This window comes from Pinus tabuliformis, chromosome 6 (assembly GCF_031772625.1).
Source record: "Pinus tabuliformis cultivar Carrire ecotype Pingquan chromosome 6, CPIR1, whole genome shotgun sequence".
NCBI lineage: Eukaryota > Viridiplantae > Streptophyta > Pinopsida > Pinales > Pinaceae > Pinus > Pinus tabuliformis.
Genome location: NC_142292.1, coordinates 1,936,864,945 through 1,936,891,759, shown reverse-complemented (window position 1 = coordinate 1,936,891,759; position 26,815 = coordinate 1,936,864,945). Strand labels below are relative to the sequence as shown.

General features: G+C 36.0%; 1 protein-coding gene across 1 annotated transcript in view; it reads left to right on the top strand.

Annotated features, from left to right (window-relative positions):
- LOC149266946 (uncharacterized) overlaps positions 1–24,700 on the top strand; it is a 213,785-nt gene extending 189,085 nt beyond the window's left edge. The window contains exon 5 of the mRNA XM_089431260.1: positions 23,833–24,700. Within this exon, the coding sequence (XP_089287386.1) occupies positions 23,833–24,093 (261 nt within the window). The 3' untranslated portion in view covers positions 24,094–24,700. The remainder of the gene's footprint in view (positions 1–23,832) is intronic.
- Positions 24,701–26,815: the final 2,115 nt, after the last annotated feature.

Genomic DNA, 26,815 nt, shown 5'->3' with positions numbered 1-26,815 from the left:
ATTTGAAAAAAGAAATTTTGTCCAATAATTTTTTTATGAAGAACTAGATCTGAATTTTTTATAATTTGATGATTTTGATTGAAACTCTTCCCTGCAAAAAGAATGATTCTGAGCCAAGATCTTTCTCTCTAGGGCCTAGATTTTCAGATCTTGAAAAATCTCTTTTTATAACTTTAGATCTACTCTTGCACAAGCAAAAAACAAAAACGAAATCCCAATATATATACAATAAATCTGAAATCAAACCCAAATCCGAAGTTAGAAAAAAAAGGATTTAATTTTTCAGATCTATGCACTTATATTTACAGATCTATTAGATCTAAGGAATATGAGTTTGACTCCGCTCCCAAATCTGTAGATTTGAGACTCTTTCTAGTTAGATTTAACAATTTAGCACAATATTTTGAAGATAAATAATTTTTAAGTTTTAGGTACTAGAGCAGGACACCCCTGCAAGATATAATTCGTTAGATAATCTAGGAATTTTAATCCGGAAGGCTCTCTAGATCCTAAGTTTCGGGAGTCGACTGGTTCAATTGAGAACTTTCCCAAACGCTCAAAATTTCTGAATCAAATGATTTCTGCACATTTATAAAATAAGTCATTAAACCAATAGAGGTTTAAAATAACTATTAAATCTTTAAAGATTAGAGATACTTGTTAATCAATTAAAAATCTTAATGCTATCTTAAAACCCAACAACCTAAGCAAGATACATGTGTAATAGATTGTTCAACAAGAAATATTAACCAACAACTTATAAATAAGATTAGCAAAACTTTAAATGTAAGTTACCATAAAATACCAGAGAGGAACACTACCATCAAGTAAAACCCCAAAGACTTTACGTTGTATTATTCCAGAAAAGTTTACAAGAGCTTCAAGAGCTAGTACACAATTCAATGATCGAATGATTTGAATGACAAGTGACCTCTAATCTATATATTAATTCTCCAACGGCTAGTTGGCTTGATCCTCGTCAAAATAATCTCGACTATTAAAAAAGATTTAATTATATTTTAATCTCCTCTGTCAGAATTATTTTATTTTTTGAGGAAATTCGAATTTTTCATTTAATTAAATTTTAATCAACTCAAAATTAATTAGTTTGAGTTTATTTCCTCAAAAAATTGACTTTGACTTAACTACCAAGGCTAAAGGGTCCAAAATCTCTTGAAAATTTAAACATTCCCTTGGTCGGGGACCTCCAAAGATTAATTCTTCTACAACCCACAAATTTTTTAATTTGGAGAATTAAATTTTCCTAGGACTTAAAATTAATTGAATCTCTGGCTTATGATTTTAATTTATTTTTGCCAGAGAATTTAATTAATTGACTCATGAGGGGATTAATAATTTTTCCAACCCTAAAATAATTTAGTGACGATGTCTAAAATATGAGGGACCATGCACTAAAATATTTTTTACATCAAGATATTACAATTTAATACATGAAGAGAGAACACCCGTTCGTTATAGACCCTCAATCATTTACCTAATTCTGCGACTCAAATATGATCTAGTAAACCAGGTAATTTGTAATAATGCAAATCTCGCTAATTAGATAAAATTACTCCCAAAATACTTTACAGAAGATTCGACTAGAACACTAGGACTTACCTAAAATCTTGACGACAAAATCCACCCTAGCTTTGGGTTGAGGTTGGAGGGAAAAACTCTACCGATCATCTGTGTTTAGAAACACACATGAATTGGTAAGACAAAAAACCTCTTAGGATAGAAATTGTCACCAAAAGAGTAGGATTACCTAGGTTGTTATATACATAGGTGGTTTTACTAGGATCATTTACGTTATAAACTTGCAGAATGGGTTGACAACTTTTACAAAAAGATCACTAAAGATAATGGTGAAATCTGGATAATCTTCACTGCCTGAGCATGGTGGAATCTGCTTGTGAAAATGTATACTACTATAGGGTAGTTGATGCGAAGTGGTCAACATCTGGCTCTACTTGGCGACACTTTGATTTGTCACAAATGAATGTGAGAATCCAGAATCTACACCCAAGCAACACACAATTACATAAGTAGCATCCATCCAAATATAGTCCAAAAGTCATCATATAACATTAAGTACATAAAATAGAAGCTCTGTAACTATTAACAATTCTACTAACACAAAAAATAAATCTAATCCTAAAACATAAATGAAATGTTGAAATGACAAGGTGTAGGGTTATAAATACAATGGAAAGGATGTCCTATGGCATCAGATGTCAGCGCTGAAAACAACTTGAGCATTTGGCCATTTGCAGGTAAGTGAAGTGGTTCACCATCGAATCTGCTCAAGTGGAATGAATTCGGCCCAACAATGTCTCAGATAATGTACGGTCCATGCCACAAACTGTCAAACTTTTTATGTTTTCCTAGTTTTTCATTCTTGTGATCCCAAAGAAGTACCATATCTCCAACCCGCAAAGATCTAGATCCAGATGATTTATCAAAGCTTTTCTTAATGTTAGATTGAATTTTACCAATATTATAAAAAAATTTCCTACGAGTTTCATCTAACTCCACAATCTGAGCCATTTTGTTTTGGACAACATCTTTATCAGTAGAAAAATGTTGAAGGAGTTGTCAAGATGACAATTTAAGGTGCACAGGTAGAGTTACATCTGAGCCATAAACTAATTCAAAGGGACTTTTACCAGTAACGTTTTTCTTAGTAATCCTATCTGCCCATAAGCATACTTGATTTTGCTGTCCCAAGATCGCTTATTGTCTCCAACTATCTTCTTGATAATGGTTATAAGATTTTTATTACTTGATTCAGCAAGGTCATTACCCTAAGGATAGTAATTAGATGAATGAGATAAGACAATGCCATACTTGAAGCAAAATGATGAAAACTATGAAGAACTAAAAGTCTTGGCATTATCAGTAGTGATCTTGGTTGGGACACCAAATCTAGTAATGATTTGATTTTCAATAAAGTCCATAATGAACTTTTCGATGGCATTCTTAGCAGGAATGACTTCGACCCATTTTGTAAAGCAATTAATAGCAGTCAAGATCCATGAGTAGCAATTGCTAAAATTTTCATGAAACTTCCCGATGAAATCCAAACCCCAATGCTGAAAAGGTGCCTCCACAACCATAGGTTGTAGGGGCAGGGCAACTAGCTTTTGTTTCCCAATGAACAATTAACACGCTTGGCAACTACTAACAAATTTTTGCACATCAACAAAGATTGAAGGCCAATAATAGCCAACTCTAAGAATTTTGTGGGCGATAGTTCTAGTAGCATAATGACCACCACAAAATCCCGAATGAAATATAGAAATTAATTTTTTGGACTCGACTTCATCAACACACCTAAGTACCATGCCCTCAGGATATCTCCATCCAAGGCATCCTTCATGAGGCAATACTTAGTGGCTTTTAATCTAAGAGCTCTTCTTCTATGAGCGACTAAATGTTTAGGACATGTAAGATTCAACAAGTAATAAATGATATCCTTGTACCACTCATGCTCTTCTAATCTTTGCTGCTCAGGTGAAGATGAATCATTAAGACAAATCAAACCAAGAGCTTTTTCATTTCCTTCAGTCAACATTTCTGCTAATCCTTGACATTTGACCAACTTGGTGGGTCTAATCTCTAAGTCATATTCTTCAACTTTAGTTACCCACCTAGCACAAGTTCCTAAGCAATCAATTTGAGTTAATATATCTTTAACAACATAATGTGGGACAAAAGCAATGATTTTGGAATAACCCACATAAGCCCTGAAATGCTTAAGAGATTTGACCAAGGCATAGGCTTGCTTTTCCATGGTAGTGTAATTCAATTCAGAGTTTTGAAGTGCTCTACTCATGAAGGCAATAGGTTGCTCGTGACCTTCCTTATTTTTTTGTAATAAGAAACCAACAATGGTATCTTCAGAAGCGAAAGAGAAAATCATGAAATCTTTTGAATAGTCAGGACTAACTAACACAAGAGCTTTGGCAATAGCACCCTTGATTTCTTGAAAAGCCCTTTTTCCGTCTCTTTTCCATAAAAATTTTACATCCTTCTTCAGAAGACTTTGAATGGGCTTGGCTACTTCTGCGTAATTTGGAATAAACCTTCTAAGCAAATTCGTCTTTCCAAGGAAAGATTGAAGGGACTTAAGATTATGGGGAAGATGAATCTTTTGGATTGCCTCCCCTCTTTGAGGATCAATCTTTATCCCATCTTTGGAAATGATGTGACCAAGTAATTTCCCTTCAGTTACTCCTAAAATAGACTTAGTCGGATTCAAGGAAATCCCAAACTCTCTACACTTGTCAAAAACTTGCCTAAGATGACCTATATGACTGATACAATCCTTGGAGAAAACTGTAAGATCATCCTTATAAATTTCAATAATTTTTCCGACTAAATCCTTAAAGACATAGTCCATGGCCCCTTGAAAAGTAGCCCCAACATTGGTTAATCCAAACGACATTATGATATATTCGAAAGTACCCCATGATGTGGTGAAAGTTGTCTTGTGTCGATCTTCTTTTTTAACCCATACTTGATTATACCCAGAAAAACCATCTAGTAGTGACATCATTCCTGAACTAGTTACTCTTTGCAACATGGTCTCCATGTTTGGCAAAGGGTAATTATCCTTCTTACATGCTAGATTAAGGTTCCTAAAGTCAACGCAAAGTCTAATTGTTCCATTCTTCTTTCTAACAATCACCAGGTTAGAACACCATGTCGAATGCCTAGTTTGCGCAATAATGCCGGCTGCAAGCATCTTTGACAACTCTTTCTGGACTAAGGGAGCCAACTTAGGATTTATTTGCCTAAGCTTTTGACGGAAAGGCTTAGCATTTTCATCTTTCATAGGGATAGTGTGCTCCATGACATCTTCCCTATAACCCTTTAATTCATCATAAGAAAAACCTAAAACATCTCTCATAGGGCTAGTGTGCTCCATGACATCTTCCCTATAACCCTTTAATTCATCATAAGAAAAACCTAAAACATCTCGATATTCACAAAATAAATTGGTTAACTTCTTCTTTTCTTCATCATTGGTACCCTTACCAAATATGACAATTTTGGGATCACTAGAGGTACCAATATTTACTTCAATGAATTCTCTAGGATCCATTTTATTTTCCTCTTTCGTCCTTGTGGCATCATGCCAGTCAAAGTGCTGCTCTAAGCAACAATATTCCTGGGAGTAGGATTTATAATATCTTTATGATCATTAGATCCATCCTTTGTCGAATTTATCCGAAAACTTTCAATTTCATCCAAATTATCAAGAAAACAAATCACTTGCTTTTCATCATAAAAAACTTTCCAATGCTCTAAATTATCTGGAACAAAAGGTCTAAAAATAATTTCCATTTTTATTTTATCCTTTATTAACTCATCAGATAACTGCAAAGTAGAAGCTGCTACGGCAAGTTCATTTGCCAGACTATTCTTCTCTCTTGGGATAGCTTCAAGGTCAAGGGCATCAAAGTATTCCATAGTATCCCATACAATGTTTCGATAATTCTTCAACCTTTGATTTTTACATGTAAATTTATTTTTAATCTGCATGATAACTAAGTCAAAATCTCCCTTGATACTAAGCAACTTAACTCTTAAAGCCTTTGCCAACTCAAGACCCAACAACAAAGCTTCATATTCAGCAACATTATTGGTCGCTTCGAATTCCAATCTATAGGCAAATTTGAAAACATGACCAAGGGGAGATTTTAATACTATTCCAGCACCTTTACCATGCCTAGATGATGCACCGTCAAAATACATGTACCATACTTTATCTTTCAAATTACCCATTTTCTCATCAACCTTGACCTCTGGGGGAATTATAGAATTAGACAAGATAACATAATTCCCAAGGCTTGGTTGTTCCTTTATTATTTCATTGTGGGGACTCTTAGGATCTTCAACATGGAATCTCCTTTCGGGCTCTCTATTGAGTCTAACAAATCCATCACCTTTAGGAGAAGGGATCATAGCATATGACCAATTCATCTGAATGCTTCCTCCTAGATCAGAGGCCCATTTTCTAGATAATAGCATACCCCAAGCATCAGGCACATCAACAATAACAATGTCCATAACAATCATAATGTTAGGGTAGATAGATAGGTGCACTTTCAAGTCCTTAGTCAACCCATGCACCTCAATCTTCTTAGAATCTGTTGTAATAAGGCCTAGAAATTCTTAAGTTAAGTTGTTACATAACTCTCTTGGTCATAACACAAGCTGAAGCACGAAGTCTAACATGCAGTTATACAATCTATATCCATTCACAAGAAAAGTAATAAAGAAAGGTTGATGTTCTTTTATTATCCGAGTCCATATTTTGCAAATATATAGGGGCATCTTGATGGACAACCTCAGGAGCCTCTGTCTGAGCAATATTGATATGATGACCTTCAATGGCACTTAATAACTTGGCCTTTTCGGAGGGAATCTTCATTATTTTGGTGACAGGAACCAAAATTTTTGAATTATTCAACCATCCTCCCAAATCAATATTTAATCCAGAGCTTGACCCGGGGTTGAAACTTCGAAAATTAATTTGATTATCATTTTGATCCTTATTTCTCCTTTGATAGGTCAACCCTTTATCTTTAGCAGTTTCCAGAACTTGCTTCGGTGAAGGCTTTTCACCAAATAATTTAACTAACACATCCTTATCATGGCCAAAGTTATTGATACTATAAGATGTAAAAAGTCTAACTTCTTGACTATGCTCTTTAACTTCTGCTCAATTTTCTTGAGACAAATGATATTCTTTACCAACAACATTGACTTGATTATTTGTCCCAAACATTCCATTATCAACGATTCTCCTAATAGTGGGACAAGTGGCTTCTTCATGAAAAGCATCACATGCCCTGCAATAAGGTGGAGCCTCATTCACTTGATTTGTAGATTCAAGCAGATTGGGAGGTCTCTGCTCACTAGATTGGCCTTTTCTCTGCTAAGTATTATTGCTTCGATTATTATTGTTATTCCTAGGTTGGAAATTCTGTGCTTGAGCTCTTTCCATTTGGATCAACCTAGATTGCAAAGTACTTATTTCCTTAGCATGGTCAAAGATTAATTTCGCTTGGTTAAGCTCCATGCTTTCGAGTTTTTGCATTAATCTTTGCATAGGGTCATCATCAGATTCTTTAACTTCTTTACCCTTAGGCTCTTTTAATTTAGTTGCAGCCCTATCAAAGCCAGGAATTTCAGACTTCCCCAATGCCTTTTTATCCTTTTCTAGCTCTTCTTCTAAAGCTTGGAAAATTTTGTAATCACCAGTTTTAGCTCGTCTTAACTCATATGAGGTATCAGGATTAAAAGCATCGATGTAAAAATCTAGAAGAGATTTATCAGGAGGATTATAATCTTGAGATATTTCCTTAATAATACCATTAAATCTCCATTTAAACTCTTCAATCGTCTCATTCTCTTTCCTTTTTATGATACTGATAGCCTTAACCAAATGCATTTCTTCTTTTTTATCTCCAAATTTATCTTTGAAGGCATTCACGATTGATTGAAAAGAATCGAACGTGTTATCGGGCTATCTTTCTCTAAGGTAAGAACAAAAAGTCTCATTTTTACATCCTCTTGATTGTTACCTCCATACCACTTACCCCACCAACCACAAAACGCGCTTAGATGAGCTTTGACACTAATTGCATTATTGCTTTGAAAAGAAGGCAACTTATTGATACCATTTTGAGGGAAATCATGATGATAACCCTGAATGTTGTAGCAAATTTACATGGGGCAAAGATATCCATGATATCTTGCTGGAGATCGTCAAGGAAGAGCGAATGGATATCAGAGAGAGCTTCTTGTCCGAGATTGTCAAGAAGTGTATGAGAAGAGAGCTTGTGTAATCGGACTATGAGAACCTTTTCAGGATCCAGAGTAGGATTAACCAAGCTACTTGGATTTCTCCTAATACACACTTTTGTAGAAAATGGAATAAGTGGAGTTGCCACCTGGACATAAATCTAACTTAGACACCCGAGATGAAAGACAAGAATATGAAAATGAATGAAAGGAATGTCGTAAAGCCAAGGTCCAATAAATTGGTCACCGACAACGATGCAAAAAAAATGTGGTGTTGGCGGGATAAATGAAAAGATGAGAAATGAGAAGAATGAAAATATAATGAGGAAATGTCGTTGAAGTGTCGAGAATAACATATCCTTGGCAATGACGCTAGAAAATGTTGTCGCACAAAATGTCTAGGCACTGTGACAACAACTCAGATCGGGGGTTGTCACCTTGATCCCCAATATCTCCGTTTAAGTTTGTCTCCCAACAACAGACTAAGGGGGTAGACCCTATGGAAATAGATGGAAGAAGGACTAGTTGGGAACCAACTAATCCCGGAGACACAATTAAGTGACCATATACTCGTTTTAGATTAAGAAAGATTTTAAAGGATTAGATTAAATTTAGACGATTATCAACTATCTTGTTGAGTAAATTTAGGACAAGTACTAGATGGATAAATGCTACTTGGATGAATAACTAACCTATGTGACATGCAGTTCCTAAAACTAATGTGAAATGTAGGGTCTTGGTCAATTTTAATTGAATGCCTATCTATTTTTTAACCCTTCGTTCCTTTCTATATTGAGCATGATTCTGTAGTAAGTGGCAAAGAGAAGATAAGGTAAAACACACTAAGGTGTGATTAACAATACCTCTCCTGAAAATCTAACATACCCAATGCCTCTGGCGCTGCAAAGACTGTGGCTCTGACCACTGCAAGGTCACCGTTTTAAGTACTAAGAGAAACAAGCTTCTCAAGCAAAGATGGATGGGAACCTATCTTTCTATCGACCAAGCTTATGCTTGGAAGTAAATTTTAACTATGCAAGACTAACTTAATATGCAAGTGCACGAGATGATTAGAAGATGCTTTAGTGAAACGAAAAGTTAAAGACTCAAAGCACATAGATTACAAATTATTCTAAGTTAGATGCTAAGTACTTTAATGAAAAATCACAATTAAATAGATGCTCAAAATACTCAATTTTAAGAACTAGAAGATATATAGTTTACCACAGCTCCACGAGAGAGTATCCAATAGAAATAATGATCACAATTACTTGAAAGTTCTCAAATTAAATATACAAGAAATATCCAATAATTCAAGTAAATAAACTCACACTTAGAGTTAATTAAACAATGAGCAATCTCAATAGATATCAAGCACTAAAATATTTAAAATCCAATGCCAACGATCATGAAAATTAGTTGAAGCATGCAAAAGGCTTAATTCAAAAATTAATTACGAGGGAAAACCATGAAATTTCAATGCTAATCAAATAAATACTTCTTCAAGAAACTCTGGAGTTAAAATGATTTTCTTAAATAACCCAAACCCAAAATATTATATTTTTTCTCCTATAGTCAAACTTAGAGATTTTTTTGTTTTGTTTTGTTATTGTTCTATGTTGCCTTGACTACAGGAGTTCTTTAAATTTTTACCCCATGAAATTTTAAAGATGTGGGTCCCAAAACCCTTATCACATAAACTCAAAAAGAACTTAGATTTTAAAAATTTATGTCATACTTTGGCAAATTAATGTAATAGTGTTTTGTGAAAATTAAAATCTTTTTTAAAAGGGCCCAAATAATTTTTTTGATGTGGAAAATATTTAAAATTAAATATATATATATTTTTAAATGGGCCAAAGGCCACTTAAAATATAATAAATTTAAGTTGAAAGTCTATGAAAATTTTAATTTTAAAGGGAAAAACCAAAAATCGAAATGAAATTTAAATGAAGGTGTTAAGGTAATTCTTTACGAATTTTTTTAAGTTTAATTCTTTTTAAAAGGACCAAAGCTTACCAAAAAAAACTAAACTGAATGATATGTTGGGAGGCTTTGGATGCAAGTTGATGGACGGGGAACAAGGTATGCAGGTCGGAAGAGGGATGGAGCAGGGGGAACGCTGGTTGAAGGAGGGACAGATAGTGAGGGAGAAATTGTAGAAACACAGATGGGAAAGGCGTGTTAAGGAAGAAAGAGCAGGCCGGGAGGAGAGAGAATAAGGGATGACAGGTTTGCAGGTCGAGGAGCGAGGAGCAGCGAGGGACAACAAGGAAAGAGGGACACAGATGGAGGAACGCGTTTGAAGGAGCCGTGGAGGAAAGCGAGGATAGATAAGGGAGATGGGTGTGTGAGGGAGAAGGGTAGGGCACAGGCAGAAAAGGAACTGACGTAGAGGAGTGAGGAACTGTGAGTTGGCAGAGAGAGGTGTTACACTAAAAAATGTCACCTTGACTACTTACAGTTAGTATGGCTCAAATCAACAGTCATGCTACCCTCTTAGGCAAGTCTCATGCCTCTGTTATCCATCTCAAACTCAAAGAAGAGAGAAAGTCTTGTAAAAACTATGTTTATCTCTGGGGTCGCAGGTTCTCTCTAGCCTTACCTGCGGGGACGCTGACCATGTTCACAAAATCTGCGTCCATGGACGCTCTGTATGTTAAGGGACAGGTGCGTCCCTCTGTAAAAGGCAAAATGCGTGAGTTTTATCTTGAAAAAGTTACTTGTGGTTACTTCTAGAACATTCTAGAGGTCGGTTTGATGAAATGGATGCGCCTCCAGTTGGTTCATGTATCTCTATTAAGGGGGAACTAATCCCATCAATAAGGGAGCTATCCCACCAATAGAGGGGGATGATCCCATTGATAGTGGACCTGAATAACCTCTTTACAGCACTATAAATAAAGGCATTGGGCCAGAAGGAGAGGAGGTTGGAGCTATACATTTTCTTTGGGTAAATGCTGCAGGATTTAGGTCTTCCATTAGAGCCTTTGTGAGGAGAGATTGTCTTCACTTGATTCTACTTGGGAGAGGGTGAGCTTTGTCAAAGTAGAGGAAAACCCTTGATGGACCCTGGGAGGAACTTGCACAACACCAAGGCCAGGTTGTAAGAGTTTCTTTGTTTCGTTATTAATACAAGAGGAACTTGGATTTTGTAGAGGAAAGGGAGTTGTGAGTTGAGGGAAGCAGCGAGAAAAAAATGCAAAGATTGGAAGAGGGTTTGCAGAGGGCTAAGTCCCAAAAATTTATTCGAAAATCAAACCCTCTAAAAAATTTGAAATTTTTTTTCTGCCTAGAATTTTTTTTATGAAGAAGAACTAGATTTGAATTTTTTTTAATTTGATGATTTTGATTGAAACTCTTCCCTGCAAAAAAATTGATTCTGAGACAAGATCTTGCCCTCCAGGGCCTAGATCTGTTTCATATATTGAAAAATCTCCTTGTATAACTTTTGAACTGCGCCTACACAAGCGAAAAACAAAAACCCAAAACCCAATACATATACAAAAAATTTGAAATTAAACCCAAATCCTAAGCTAGAAAACAAAAAAAAATAAAGATTTAATTTTTCAAATCTATACACTTATATTACAGATCTATCAGATCTGAGGAGTATGAGTCCAACTCCGCTCCCAGATTTGTAGATTTGAGACTCTTTCTAGTCAAATTTAACAATTTAGCACAATATTTTGAAGATAAATAATTTTTTAAGTTTTAGGTACTAGCCCAGGACACCCCTGCAAGATATAATTCGTTAGATAATCTAGGAATTTTAATCCGGAAGGCTCTCTAGATCTTAAGTTTCGGGAGTCGGTTGGTTCAACCAAGAACTTCCCCAAACGCCCAAAATTTCTGAATCAAATGATTTCTGCACACTTATAAAATAAGCCGTTTAATCAATAGAGGTATAAAATAGCTACTAAATCTTTAAAGATTAGTGATACCTATTAATCAATTAAAAATCTTAATGCTATCTTAAAACCCAACAACCTAAGCAAGATACCTGTGCAATAGATTGATCTACAAGAGCTATTAACCAACAACTTATAAATAAGATCAACAAAACTTTAAATACAAGTTACCATAAAATACCAGAGAGGAACACTGCCATCAAGTAAAACCCCAAAGACTTTGTGTTGTATTATTCCAAAAAAGTTTACAAGAGCTTCAAGAGCTAGTACACGATTCAAATTTATAGATTAATTTATTAGAATAATGCTATTTAAATGTTTAATGTTCATCTATGATTGTAATTAGTAGTTTCTTGTTAGAAACTTGCTGTTTCTATATTCTTAGTAGAAACTTGCTGTTTCTACTTTCTTAGTAGAAACTTGCTGTTTTTGTAAATACAGTTGTATTATTTATTGAGCTTTACTGCTCATTATAAATGAATTCAATTCATTCATTGATTATGGTATCAGAGCTTGGGTATTTTTTCAAAATAATTTTTCATTGTTTGAAAAATTCTGTGCTTCATTTCGAAATTTCTCTTTAGGAGTCTGAATTTTTTTTGTAATTCACAATTTTTGAGCCACAATTTTTTTTGGAGGGTTTTCATACCAGAGGTGTTCGTTGTTCGTCCATCTTTTGCTGCAAGGGTTTAGGATGAATGTGAGTGATTGGTGTTCGGTCATGTGATGAGCGTGTTTAATCGCTATCTCACTCTATTGCTGTCTCACCCCCGAAATCTAGGTCTACATTTCGAGACTTATGCGACAAATTATTTCGGGAAAGCATTGATTTTTTGGAGTTTCGAATATGGGCCGTATTTGAACACAGGACCTCCATTAATCGATGCCGGGGCTTTGCAGCAATCCGACTCGGAGTCGTAGGAGAAGAGGTAGCAGTGCTTGCACTTTGGAGATAGGGCACAACTAATCGAGATGGGGGTGCTGCGGCTCATCACAAAGCGTGGTCATTTTTGTGAAGCTGAAGACACGGGTGCTTGGTTGAATGTGTGATTCGGAGAGACGCTGCATCTGAACACTGACAGTGCCACTTCAACCCCAAAACCTGCTTCAAGTGGAGGGACTGGTCACGGATTCAATCCACGGGGCAGGCGAGGATCCCGATATTTTTTTCAACGTATTCAACCTTGCCCAAGAGTTTTTGCAGGCCTGGGCTTTTCTATGCTGCTGATAATTCAAAGGGATTTTTGTTACGAGTTTTCTTATCCTGTACGTCCAGTTTCGTTAATCTCTTTGTCGAAATTATTGTGCCACTCGCATAGCACGTTTCCTTCCAGTGTGTCTAACACGACTCCTCTCTAGCGTGAGACTATATTTTTGTCGTCTCAGTCATCGTCGCTGTCGACAGATCAGGAGATCGAATCCCCCCATTATTGCTTGCTTAGGGCTCGATACTGAAGCAAATCCCTCATTCTATCCACGTATTGGCATTCTTGTCACTTAAACGTCAGTTGAGGATTTCTACGTCAGTTGGGGTTTTGTGAAAGAAAGGGTCTGGTTGGTGAATCATGGATGCCGTTTTTTGATCGAGAAAGGCGTATTCAGTCAGAATCTCTGTCAATTGACGGATTGTTTTTGTTGGTGGCTCGTTTTTCGACCAAGATGGCATTGCTAACCAATTTGATGTTGGAAGGCAGTCAATGCTTTAATGGCACCAATTATAACATCTGGAAACAGAGAATGTTGACCATTTTTGAATATAGGCGTCTTGACCAGCGCGTTTTGGGCAAAGAACTCTGTCCTGGTATAGTTGGTGCCGATCAATATAAATTTGATGATCGAAATCGAGAAGCTGTTATGCTTCTCAAACTCTCTGTAACTCTCTATGACTGATGATCAGTTACCACAGATTCCTTCCGGCAAGACAACTACCGAAATCTGGCAACATTTGAAGGAACTGCATGAGACATCCAACAAGAGCAGAGCTTTCTTTCTAAAGAATCAATTGTTCTCCATCATGATGGATGAACATATGTCTTTACAGGAACATCTTAACAAGATTAAAGACATTCGAGATCAGCTCGAAGCCATTGGTCGGACCATGGAGGAAGAAGATATGGTGGTCATCACAAGGAATCATAAGGAATCTACCTTTTACGCCTTTATGGCTAAGAGGTCCTCAGATCATGCCCTGTCTTCTGCCTGGTAAGTTGACTCTGGTGCATCACATCATTTTTCTCACAGGCGCGACTGGTTTATTGACTTCTCACCTTTCAGTGATTTCGTTGTATTCGTCGGAGGTGAAGAGTACACAGTGGTTGGTAGAGGTGCAGTTCAGATCCAGTCTGGTGGGCGCACACTTATCTTCTTGAATGTGTACTATGTTCCTGGTATGGAAATTAATTTGTTGTCTGTCAGCCAGATTATGAGGAACTATCCTCAGCTTGATGTAGTGTTCAGTACGCACAAGTGCTCCATTATTGACAGGGAGACTTGTCTTACGGTTGCTGTTGGCCTAGAGGATCATGGTCTATACAGGCTTCTTGACATTGGTGATTCTCCAGAAGTGGCTCTAGCAGCTTGTGTTTCTCCCATCAGCACTCTATGGCATCAGCGATATGGGCATCTAAACATTCAGTATCTCTCTTTGCTCTCTTGGGAGGGACTTGTGTCAGGGTTACCTGATATTTAGACTCAGCAGTTGGGAGTGTGCGGCGCCTCTCAAGCTGGCAAGCAACATCAAGCTTCATTCAAGGATGGAGAATCTTGGCGCGCATCTAAGGTACTCCAGTTAATTCATGCTGATATTTGTGGTCCTGTGAATACATCTTCAGTTATTGGTTGCAAATATTTTTTACTTATTGTAGATGATTTCAGTAGAAAGATGTGGGTGTACTTTCTAAAACATAAATCTGATGTATTTAGTATCTTTCAGAAGTTTAAGTCCTTAGTTGAAAAAGAGTCTGGCTGTAATATCCTAACTCTTAGGACAGATAAAAGGGGGGGGGAGGGCGCATTTTGTTCTTCTGCTTTCTCCAACTTCTGTGATACCCATGGCATCAAACGCCAGTTAACTACACCCTACACTCTTCAATAGAACAGTGTTGTCGAACGTCGCAACCGTACGATTGTTGAAATGGCTCGTTCCATGTTACAACACAAGAGTGTTCTGAACAAATTTTGGGTTGAAGCAGTGTTTACTGTTGTCTATCTTCTTAACCGATCACCTACTCAGGCTGTTAAGGGGATGACTCCAGAAGAGGTTTGGTTTGGCCGTAAGCCTCAGATCAGTCACCTCAAAGTGTTTGACTCGGTTGCATATGTTTGGATTCTAGTTGCTAAGCCCTCTAAGTTGGATTCCAAAAGCCAGAAATTCATGATGATAGGGTATAGTGATCACCACAAGGCCTATAGGCTGATAGATATAGACACTGGTAGTCTTAGCTTCAGTAGGGACGTAGTGTTTGATGAAGACAGAGGATTCTTTCAGTCTCCTCCTTCTGAGCAGTGTTCTGAGGATCAGCCTCACAATGTTCTTCTTTCGTTAGGTCCACCTGATGGGAGGGATGATGCAACATCGGTATTTGATGATGCACTACCTAAGCTTCCTCCGGAAAATAATCCTCCTCTTACTGCTCCTGTTGTTCCTGAGCCTCCTCTACCCACTCCTAATATTGGTTCTTCTACTCTTCGGCCTAAATGGTGGGCTAAAACTATTGGTGATCTCCGGGATAATGAGCTCCTTGAAGGTCGAACTTCTCGAAATAAGAGCAAACAACAGGCTACAGTAAATTTTGCTCTTATGGCTAACTTACACAGTGTTTTTGAGCCTCAAACCTATTCAGAGGCTAAGGGTATACTTGAGTGGGAACAGGCTATGGAAGCAGAATTCCAGAGTCTTCAAAAGGATCACACTTGGACCCTTTCTAATCTTCCTACAGGGAAGAAGCCCATTAGCTGCAAATGGGTGTATAAAGTGAAATACAAAGCTGATGAGACCCTCGACAAGTATAAGGCTCGCCTTGTTGCTCAAGGATTCTCACAGAAGGAAGGCATAGACTATGAGGAGACCTTTGCTCCTAAAACCACGATGAGTACCATACGGCTTGTCCTTGCCTTAGCAGCTCAGTTCAGTTGGAAAGTCCACCAGATGGATGTAAAGAGTGCTTTTCTGAATGGCGACTTACAGGAAGAAGTCTACATGACGCAACCTCCAAGATTTAAGGTTGCTGGTCAAGAACAAAAAGTTTGTAGATTAGTCAAAGCACTCTATGATTTGAAACAAGCCCCTCGGGCTTGGTACATGAAAATTGATAAGTACTTAACAGATCATGGTTTTCAGCGGAGTCCATCTGATGAAAACTTGTATATCAAACATATTGGTGATGATATTCTGTTTGTGGTTGTCTATGTGGATGATCTTATCATTACTGGCAGTTCCGCACATTTGATCCATGGGATCAAACAGGATTTGTGCAGCACTTTTGATATGACAGATTTGGGACTTCTTCATTACTGTTTAGGGGTGGAAGTCTGGCAGACTGAGAACAACATCTTTCTCTCTCAGTCCAAGTATGCCAGAAATCTTGTGGACAGGTTCAGAATGCAGGATTGCAAATCTACCACGACTCCTATGGAACCAGGGCTCAAACTCTCGGCTCAGTCATCCTTACCACTTGCGGATGAAACTTTATTCAGGCAGTTAGTGGGCAGCCTCATCTACCTTACTGCCACTCGACCTGATATCAGTTTTGCAGTGAGCTACATTTCACGCTTCATGTTAGCTCCTAAGGCTGATCATTGGATAGCAACAAAGCGTGTGCTGCGTTATGTAAGAGGCACTCCTGATTATGGACTTCTGTACACTCAGAGTTCAGATCCTACACTCAGTGGTTACACAGATTCAAATTGGGCTGGTTCGGTTGATGACCGTAAATCTACAGCTAGGTATGTGTTTAGTCTGGGATCTGGCGCTGTCACATGGGCTAGTAAGAAGCAGCAGGCAATGGCTCTCTCCTCGACAGAAGCAGAGTATCGGGGAGCAGTTAAGGCATCTTGCGAGGCAGTTTGGCTTCGACGTATGCTTGCGGATATGCATGTTTCCCAGGCAGGTCCTACTCCCTTGTTCTGTGATAATCAAGGAGTGCTCAAACTCGCCAAGAATCCAATCTTCCATGAACGAAGAAAGCATGTGGAAACTCATTGTCACTACATTCGATAGCTTGTTGAAGACGGATCCATTCAGTTGCTGTATCTTCCCACAACGGAGCAACCAGTAGACATCTTCACCAAGCCTCTTGGTCCTGATAAGTTTGTAAAATTCAGAGGGTCTATAGGTGTTGTAAATAGATTGAGAATTAAGGGAGGGTATTAAAATAATGCTATTTTAGTGTTTAATGCTCATCTATGATTGTAATTAGCAGTTTCTTGTTACAAAATTGCTGTTTCTATATTCTTAGTAGAAACTTGCTGTTTCTGTAAATACAATTGTATTATTTATTGAGATTTACTGCTCATTGCAAATCAATTCAATTCATTCATTGATTATAATTCTCCAACGACTAGTTGGCTTGATCCTCGTCAATGTAGTCTTGACCGTTAAAAAAGATTTAATTATCTTTTAATCTCCTCCGTTGAAATTATTTTATTTTTTAAGGAAATTTGATTGTTTTCATTTAATTGAAATTTAATCAACTCAAAATGAATTAGTTTGAGTTGATTTCCTCAAAAAAATTGATTTTGACTTAACTACCAAGGCCCAAGGGTCCAAAATCTCTTGAAATTTTCAATATTCCCTTGGTCGAGGACCTCCAAAAATTAATTCTTCTAGAACCCACAAATTTTTTAATTTGGAGAATTAATTTTTCCTAGGACTTAAAATTAATTAAATTTCTGGCTTATAATTTTAATTTATTTTTGCCAGAAAATTTAATTAATTGACTCATGAGGGGATTAATAATTTTTCCAACCCTCAAATAATTTAGCCATGGTGTCTAAATATGAGGGACCATGCACTAAAATATTTTTTACATCAAGATATTACAATTTAATACATGAAGGGGGAACACTCGTTCGTTATAGACCCTCAATCATTTACCCAATTTTGCGACTCAAATATGATCTAGTAGACCAAGTAATTTGTAATAAAGCAATTTAGCCAATTAGCTTAAATTACTCCCAAATTACTTTACAGAAGACTCGACTAGAACACTAGGACTTACCTAAAATCTTGACAACAAAATCCACCCTAGCTTTGGGGTGAGGTTGGAGGGAAAAACTCTGCTGATCATCCGTGTTTAGAAACACACATGAATCAGTGAGACAAAAAACCTCATAGGATAGAAATCGTCACCAAAAAGGTAGGATTACCTAGGTTGTTACATACATAGATGGTCTTACTAGGATCATTTACATTATAAACTTGCAAAATGGGTTGACAATTTTTACAAAAATATCACTGAAGATGATGATGAAATCTGGATAATCTTCATTGCCCGAGCATGATGGAATCTGCTTGCGAAAATGTACACTATTATAGGGTAGTTGATGCGAAGTGGTCTACGGACTGCATACATCATAATGAACTAGATCCAAGATTTGCTTGGACCTACTTTCATTGATTAGAAAAAGATTCTTGACATTCTTCCCAAGCACACAACCTTTACATACTCCTTCATGCTCCATTTGTAATTCTGGAACACCTAAAAGCATCAGATTTAAAGCTGACAACTCTATAGTGAGGTGATCATATCTTGAATGCCATAATTCACATGGATTAATATCATTATGCACTAATGCTTGAGTTGGTTGTTTCAAAAGTCGATAAATCCTTCCTTCACGAGTTCTAATTTCTCTTGTAGAGTCTATACTTTAGCCCTTTGGCCATACAAGGACTTTTCCATCAACAAATGCTATTGTATCTCCTTATGTTCCAAACATGAAATATAAACCAAATTCTTTTTAAAACCTGGTACATATAATATGTTGCTAAGATGGATGTTTTCACCTGATTCTAGCTCAATGGATGTTTTCTCAATGCCTTTGACTGCATAATAGTTGTTATCTCCAAGCTCTGCCTTTTGAGATAATCTCTTTTCCATTATACTTGTGAGATTTTCATGATCCCTTGTCATGTGTCTTGAGGTACCAGTATCTACTAGCTTGTGGATCATCGCTATCTGCAACAAAACTTGTAAGAGTAGAAAAATAGGAGAAATCTTTGTCACCCGAATCTTCGTTCTTGGGTTTCTTTGGATGTTCATCAATGTCTGTTGTGGTAGCATGCTACTTTCCCTTTCTCTTCCTATCAATCGATTCTTTAGGACATTGGTTTTTAAAATGACCATATTTATGACAACGATGACATTGAATCTTCGACATATCTTTCTACCCTTCAGGAGAAAGTCTTCTACCTTCAAGTCTTCTGCCTTCATTTCTTGTTTGGAAGCCAAACTTCTTTCTTCCTCCAACCTTCTTGGAACGTGCTGCAAATACTTGAGAGTCAGCTTCTTCAGATCTTTGAACCTTTCCTTTTGATACGAGTCTAGATTCTTCTTGAGTACATGAGATCCATAGTTCTTCAAAAATTGGAATCTCCTTGCCACAGATACTAGATGCAAATAAATCCCATGGATTAGGCAAACTGTTAATTGTTGTAATCACAAATTCTTTATCAAAAAGAGATCCTCATGAAATATGAGGCTATAGTATCATTTCTTGACACTTTAACATCACAAAGCTCATTCTTCAAACTCATTGCGTGAACTATGTTGTTGATGGTGTATAATCCAACTAGGGCATCATACATCTTCTTTGAAGTGTCAAGATTTATGACAGATGAAATCAAATGATCTCTAATGGAATCTACAATAATACTTCTGGCTGCGATATCTTGCTTCTCATATTTAGCTTTCCTTTCGCCATCTGACAATTTAGTAACTTTGCCTTTCACAATATCCAAGACAATATTCTTTGTGAGGATGAAGTCAATCCTTGTCTTCCAAGCCCTGAAATTTGTAGCTCTGTATAGCTTGTTCTCTAACTTTAAAGGAATCCATGGATATAGACAAACAATCAAATTATAGATGTAAGACTCTTCAAGAGTGATCTTTTACCAAAGCTTCTTCAAGAGTGAGCTCAATGTTCTTTCCTTCACCAAAGTTCTGATACAATGTTGATTTTTCAAGTGCAATATATACAAGCACTAATTTTTGAAAGACTGATATTTATCTCTAATGATGTAGATCTTCTTTTAGCACTTTCAATATATAATTAAGCAATTACACTTTATAAATTCAAGCATAAATGTATAAGGATAGTAGAGATCACAATTCCTGTGCCTTATTTACCTTGTAAATAGATTAGATTAATTTGGAATTAGGAAGAGAATTAAGGGGAATAGAATTGGAATTAGAAATTGAATTTGAAGGACTAGGATTGGATTTTATACTTTGAATAGAAATATTATTAGATTTAGAATTAGGATTAGATTTATTGAGATTAGAATAATAATAAATGCTAGATTCAGAATCAGGATTAGATTCTTGAAATTAAAATATGCATGTGTTATTAGAATTATTTGTAATGTTGACATAATTGTCATTAGAATTGTTTTTAAAATTTGAATTATAACCAACCATCGAATCAAGGGGAATAGATTTGAAATTAGAATTAGAAATGTATATTGAGTTATGATTAAGAACGACATTGGAGACATAAGATTTATTTTTAAATTTATTTAAACTAGAATCAACCGTAGTATTACAAGAAGTAGAATTCAAATTAGAATTAGAAAGGGATTTTGAATTAGGATTAAAAGTACATTTAGAATTAGAATTGAATATAAACGAATTATCATTAAACATATTAGAGAGATGTTTAAAATTTAAACTATTATATGATATCGAACAGTCTTTAAAAATTGAGCTAAGAATAGAACTTGAGCTAGGCTGAGCACACGAGCTATTTGATGCTCCCTGTTGTGGCTGACATTTTTATGGAACATTTTGAAACCATAGCCCTTGAGACCTACCACTTAAAACCTAAATTTTGGAAGCGGTTCGTTGATGATACCTTTGTTATTTGATCCCATGGTTTACCTGCTCTCCAAGCCTTTCTTTCCCATCTCAATAACATTACCCTCGCATCCAATTCACTACGGAGCTTGAAGCAAGCCATTCCCTCCCCTTTCTTGATGTCATTGTCTCTCATATTCGTGATGGCTCCCTTACTCACCAAGTCTATTGGAAAAAGACTCACACTAATAGGTACCTTCATGCCAACTCTCACCATGATCTCGCTCAAAATTCTGTAGTGCTTAAACCCTTGTCACTAGAGCCATTCAGATCTCCTCCTCCCATTCCTTTCCCAATGAAAAAGCTCATCTCACCAAAGCTCTCAAATCCAATGGTTACACCTCATCCCAAATTAACAAGGCCTTTCATTCCGTCCTCCACCCCCAACCTAAAAGCCTTTCCAATAACCTTCCTCTAACCGAAGTAACCCTTCCCTACATTCAAGGGGTTACTGATCATTTATCCAAAATCCTTTCCAAAAAGAACATCAAGACCTTTTTCAAGCCCCAAAAATCCCTTATCTAGCTCTTCAGATCGGCCAAGGATAGGAATGACCCTATGCTAGGTCCCAGAGTCTATGAAATCCCTCACTCCTTTGGAAAGTCTTACATAGGGAAAAATGGAAGATCCTTCAAAGCTCGACTCGAAGAGCATATGGCTGACACCTACCATAATCACACTGCTACATCCATCATCGCGGAACACTCCCATAATACCAAGCACCTCATTTGCTTTGATAAAACCAAAATCCTAGCCTCTGCCCCCTTCCACTCCAACCGTGTCATTAGAGAAGCCCTAGAGATTGAAAAACATCCTAAGAACTTTAATCAAGAAGATGGGGTACTAGTTAAGCCATTCTCGGAAGCCCACCATCCATTTCTTAACCTCTAACTCCGTTCCCTCTAATAATAAATCTAACCCATCTTAAGCCCCACCCTATTCCTTTTCTTCTTCTCTTCCTCCCCTTCCCATTCCTTTTCTTTCTGTCTTCTCAACCCTCCTATTCATCTATTTCTTCATTTACCTTTAATTTCTATATGGTATTCTTTAAGTCCAATTTTACTCATCAGCCTTGGTCATCGTTCTTCCTTTTAACCTACATAGCTCTTGTCTAATTCTTAAGTATAAATTAATTCACATTCATCCTCTTTAATTCTAGTTTGTCCATTTCTCATCACCATTTCGAAATTGTCTAATAATTTTACTCCGTTATAATCAATTTCATGCTAATCTCATCCCTTTATTATACCTAATAATTTCATTCAATTCATTTTATATTTTCATTCAATTGATGTAATATATATATATATATATATTTGAATTATTATACCCGTTCTTTTCATACGTCTAAATGAATTTATATATTGAAATATTTTCTTCTATCTATTTGATTAATCTAATCTATTTATTCTTTTAATTTAATTCAGCTTTGACCATAATAATAATAATCTTCCATCAATAGTTTATATTATTCCTATCAATTCTTAGTTAATATATATTTAACTTATTATGCCCAATTCTTAACTGTTATCATTTGAATTTTTAATATTATATTCTATGTTGCACGAAACTTCTATGAACCTGACATTTCGGGACGTACCCATACCCGAAACTCCGAAACTCGGCCGAAACTTGACTATTATGTAATCATCTATGAGAGTTAATATAGACTTGGTTTTCCTTCTAAATTGTCATCTATGGGTCTTATTACCTTTTTTCTTGCAAGATAATGTGTTATTCACTTATATATATATATATATATATATAGATATATATATTGCGCTTCAGCCAACGTTTCGGCCGACGTTTCCATTTTTGGGAGGTGACGTTTCTAAACGTACCCGTTTCGGAAACTTTGAAACGTTTTGGTGATTCGTGCAACTTAGCAAAATTAAATAACATTTTATTATTATTATTTGTTATCAATTCTTAATTAGCAAAATTAAATAACATTTTTTTGACTGTTATCATTTGAATTTTTAATATTATATTTATTATTGTTATTATTATGATTATATTCCAATTTGACTCGGTTTTCAATTTCAAATAATTTCTATTATTTATTTTTTAATCAAGGGTCTCATCATTCTTGCCCCTAACTACTAGTTTCTTGATCCTTTATTTAAATCAGTCTAGCATTCTTCACAATCATCAGGAAAGCTTAATGTCCCTGAAGATGGTGAAGTGTTCACCCAAAACATCGGGCATTCCAATGACGACACATAGTTTACCAGAAATCTTCATCTACATCAAGTTATTAACTGTGGAAATATTCCTACAAAAAATATCGTGTATTGTTTTCTTCTATTAAATAATAAATAGTATACTCCTCTTACTTGCATTGCTAACTTTTCTGTATGTATTTTTTTCTCAAGAAATGCATCATAAATTACTTGATGGAACAAAGAGCTACACCATGGGACAAAGAGAGTTACAGCAATCTAACAACAGGATTATGCTGATTTTTTTTTTGTGTTTTTTGTTTTTTTTCCTCTGTTGTACATTGAAGATTTTAAGTTGTCTGGATTTACATTGCACACACCGCATTCTTTTGTACTTTCTTCTTCTGGTACCAGAAAAGAAATTTAGTCATACATCTTATACCTTACAAGTTACTTCATTATTTATTATCGTGAATTAGTTGTTCATTTTTATCTATCAGGTTCAAGTATTATGTTATGTTGTGCTGCATACTGACAATACTAGCTCAGTGTTGTTATTGTCCCTGACAATACTGGCTTAGTATTATCTCCATCTTTGTAAGACATTTTATGATATGTTGCCCCATCCTTTTGTACTTTCTTCTTCTGATACCAGAAAATAAATTTAGTCATACATCTTATACCTTGCATCGTTATTTATTATCGTGAATTAGTTGTCCTTTTCATCTATCAGGTTCAAGTATTACGTTATATTGTGCTGAGTGTTGACAATAACAGTTCAGTGTTGTTATTATCCTGAAAATACTGGCTCAGTATTGTCTCATCTTTTTAAGACATTTTATGATATGTTGTCTTTCTTGGGTAATCCAGAGTCCACCTGGTCTACCGTATGCCTTGTTGCAAGGCACACTTGAAACTCGAGGTGCAGATTTTGTAGAGGTTCCTAAGGAAGCTTGTCCAAGTATCAAGAGAGGTTCGGTAGCTTGGATTGATGGTGGGCCTGTTTTCTTCATCAGTCTTGCAAATCATGATGAATGGGATAGAAAATATACAGTTTTTGCTTCAGTTATTCCACAAGATATGTCTATTGTTGAAAAGATTGTTGAACTTCCAACGATATCAGCAATATGAAGTGGAATTAAAGTAGCTGTGTTAGAGAAGGGCATCAGCTTGAAATTAAGGAGGGCTGTCAAAATTGAAACCCAACGTTCCTCTACAAAAGAAACTTAGCAGGGATAGGCATTTGAATCCTATTTGGTTCTGTTACCTCAAATTGCTGACTTATGCAAATCCTCCAGACAAGGCCAGCAATGTCAACATTCCAGCACTCTTGAAGCAAAGGAAAAAGTTTGCTCCATGATATTATAATGCTCTTGAGTTGAGTGGACTCAGAAACTTCCCAGAGAACCATTGTAGTAAAATGTTACCTCCCCCCCCCCCCCCCCCCCCCCCCCCATTTTTTCATTTCTCATTATTCATTATTGTTGAGTTGGAAAGGGCCATGATATGTGGTTACTTGGAGAAGCTAAAATCCTATTGAGTATGTGTCGTTATCTTATTAGTAATGGACAATCATGCGTTACTACAGCATAGACAATACAGTTTCATATTCTCTCTTTTGCCTGGTGATCCATAGGCATATATATAGCCATCATACTGCGTGGAACACTATCCCAGTGGCAGGTGTTGGCTTTGTTGTACTTATTTTTACTTATACTCGGTATTCATTATTGTCTTATAGGCATGTCAGCAATATTGTTTAGCAAAATATAAACTAAGAAAAAAATTACAAAGAACAAAAATTACAATATGTTTTGCTCCAACATAAGGACATCTATATTGCCATATATATAGTTTAAACTAATAACATCACATGAAATAGTTACCATCGAGTTATTTGTTTATGCACAGTATATTGAGTGATTCCATGTCTGGACTATTTTACTTGTTGAACACATCCCACTTGTATTGGGAAAATATGTTAATTCTGTTTCTTTATAAATTTGAGATTCTAGAATGTTTGTTTTATTATCATTCACTTGTAATTTAGAAATTGTGTACTGTGCATGACACTGAAATATCTCTGTTAGTGTTTCTATAGCCCTTTATCTGTGTGTTAATAAGACTTGATATTTACTTGGTCGAGATTTGAATATAATGTTTTTAAATTGCACTTTTACACTTGCTCTTTCTCACTTCTACACAACTATTATTGAATTATGTGCTTGAGCCATTGCTTGGTTGGAGATATTGGTGCAAATTTCAAATTTTGATTGTAATAGTATTTAGAGTTTTGGTATGATGCAAAGTTCAAGTTATGATTTTTGGTATGAAGACGTAAGATATTTGACATTGAAATTAAGTACCATATACGTTGAGTTTTGGTATGAAGATGTAATATATTTTGGTATTGAGATGAAGTACAATGTAAATTGCAATGATCTTGGCAAATCATGATTGAGCCTTGATGCTGGTGATGGATGAAATTTTCCTTTCCAAGATGGAGAAATGCAAAAAATTACTAAATTTTAGACAATTAAGCCAAGAAAATGAAAATAATTGGCGTAAGAAGCCAACAAACCTTTAAGGCTAGCCATCGTGCCTTTCGGAGCATTGAATTCAGCTATTTGGCCCCAAAAGTAAAATCATCTACCTTGGAGTGTTCCTTGCTTCTGAATGTTGGTGCATGCTTTGTTGGACATTGAATAAATTTTGATTCTAATAGTATTTAGAGTTTTGGTATGATGCAAAGTTCAAGTTATGATTTTTGGTATGAGGACGTAAGATATTTGACATTGAAATTAAGTACCATATACGTAGAGTTTTGGTATGAAGATGTAATATATTTTGGTATTGAGATGAAGTGCAAAGTAAATTGCAATGATCTTGGCAAATCATGATTGAGCCTTGATGCTGGTGATGGATGAAATTTTCCTTTCCAAGATGGAGAAATGCCAAAAATTACTAAATTTTGGACAATTAAGCCAAGAAAAAGAAAATAATTGGCGTAAAAAGCCAACAGGCCTTTAAGGCTAGCCATCGTGCCTTTTGGAGCATTGAGTTCAGCTATTTGCCCGCAAAAGTAAAATCATCTACCTTGGAGTGTTCCTTGCTTCTGAATGTTGGTGCATGCTTTGGTGGACATTGAATAAATTTTGATTCTAATAGTATTTAGAGTTTTGGTATGATGCAAAGTTCAAGTTATGATTTTTGGTATGAGGACGTAAGATATTTGACATTGAAATTAAGTACCATATACGTAGAGTTTTGGTATGAAGATGTAATATATTTTGGTATTCATGAAGTACAATGTAAATTGCAATGATCTTAGCAAATCATGATTGAGCCTTGATGCTGGTGATGGATGAAATTTTCCTTTCCAAGATGGAGAAATGCCAAAAATTACTAAATTTTGGACAATTAAGCCAAGAAAAAGAAAATAATTGGCGTAAGAAGCCAACAGGCCTTTAAGGCTAGCCATCGTGCCTTTTGGAGCATTGAGTTGAGCTATTTGCCCTCAAAAGTAAAATCATCTACCTTGGAGTGTTCCTTGCTTCTAAATGTTGGTGCATGCTTTGTTGTACATTGAATAAATTTTGATTCTAATAGTATTTAGAGTTTTGGTATGATGCAAAGTTCAAGTTATGATTTTTGGTATGAAGACATAAGATATTTGACATTGAAATTAAGTACCATATACGTAGAGTTTTGGTATGAAGATGTAATATATTTTGGTATTGAGATGAAGTACAATATAAATTGCTATGATCTTGGCAAATCATGATTGAGCCTTGATGTTGGTGATGGATGAAATTTTCCTTTCCAAGATGGAGAAATGCCAAAAATTACTAAA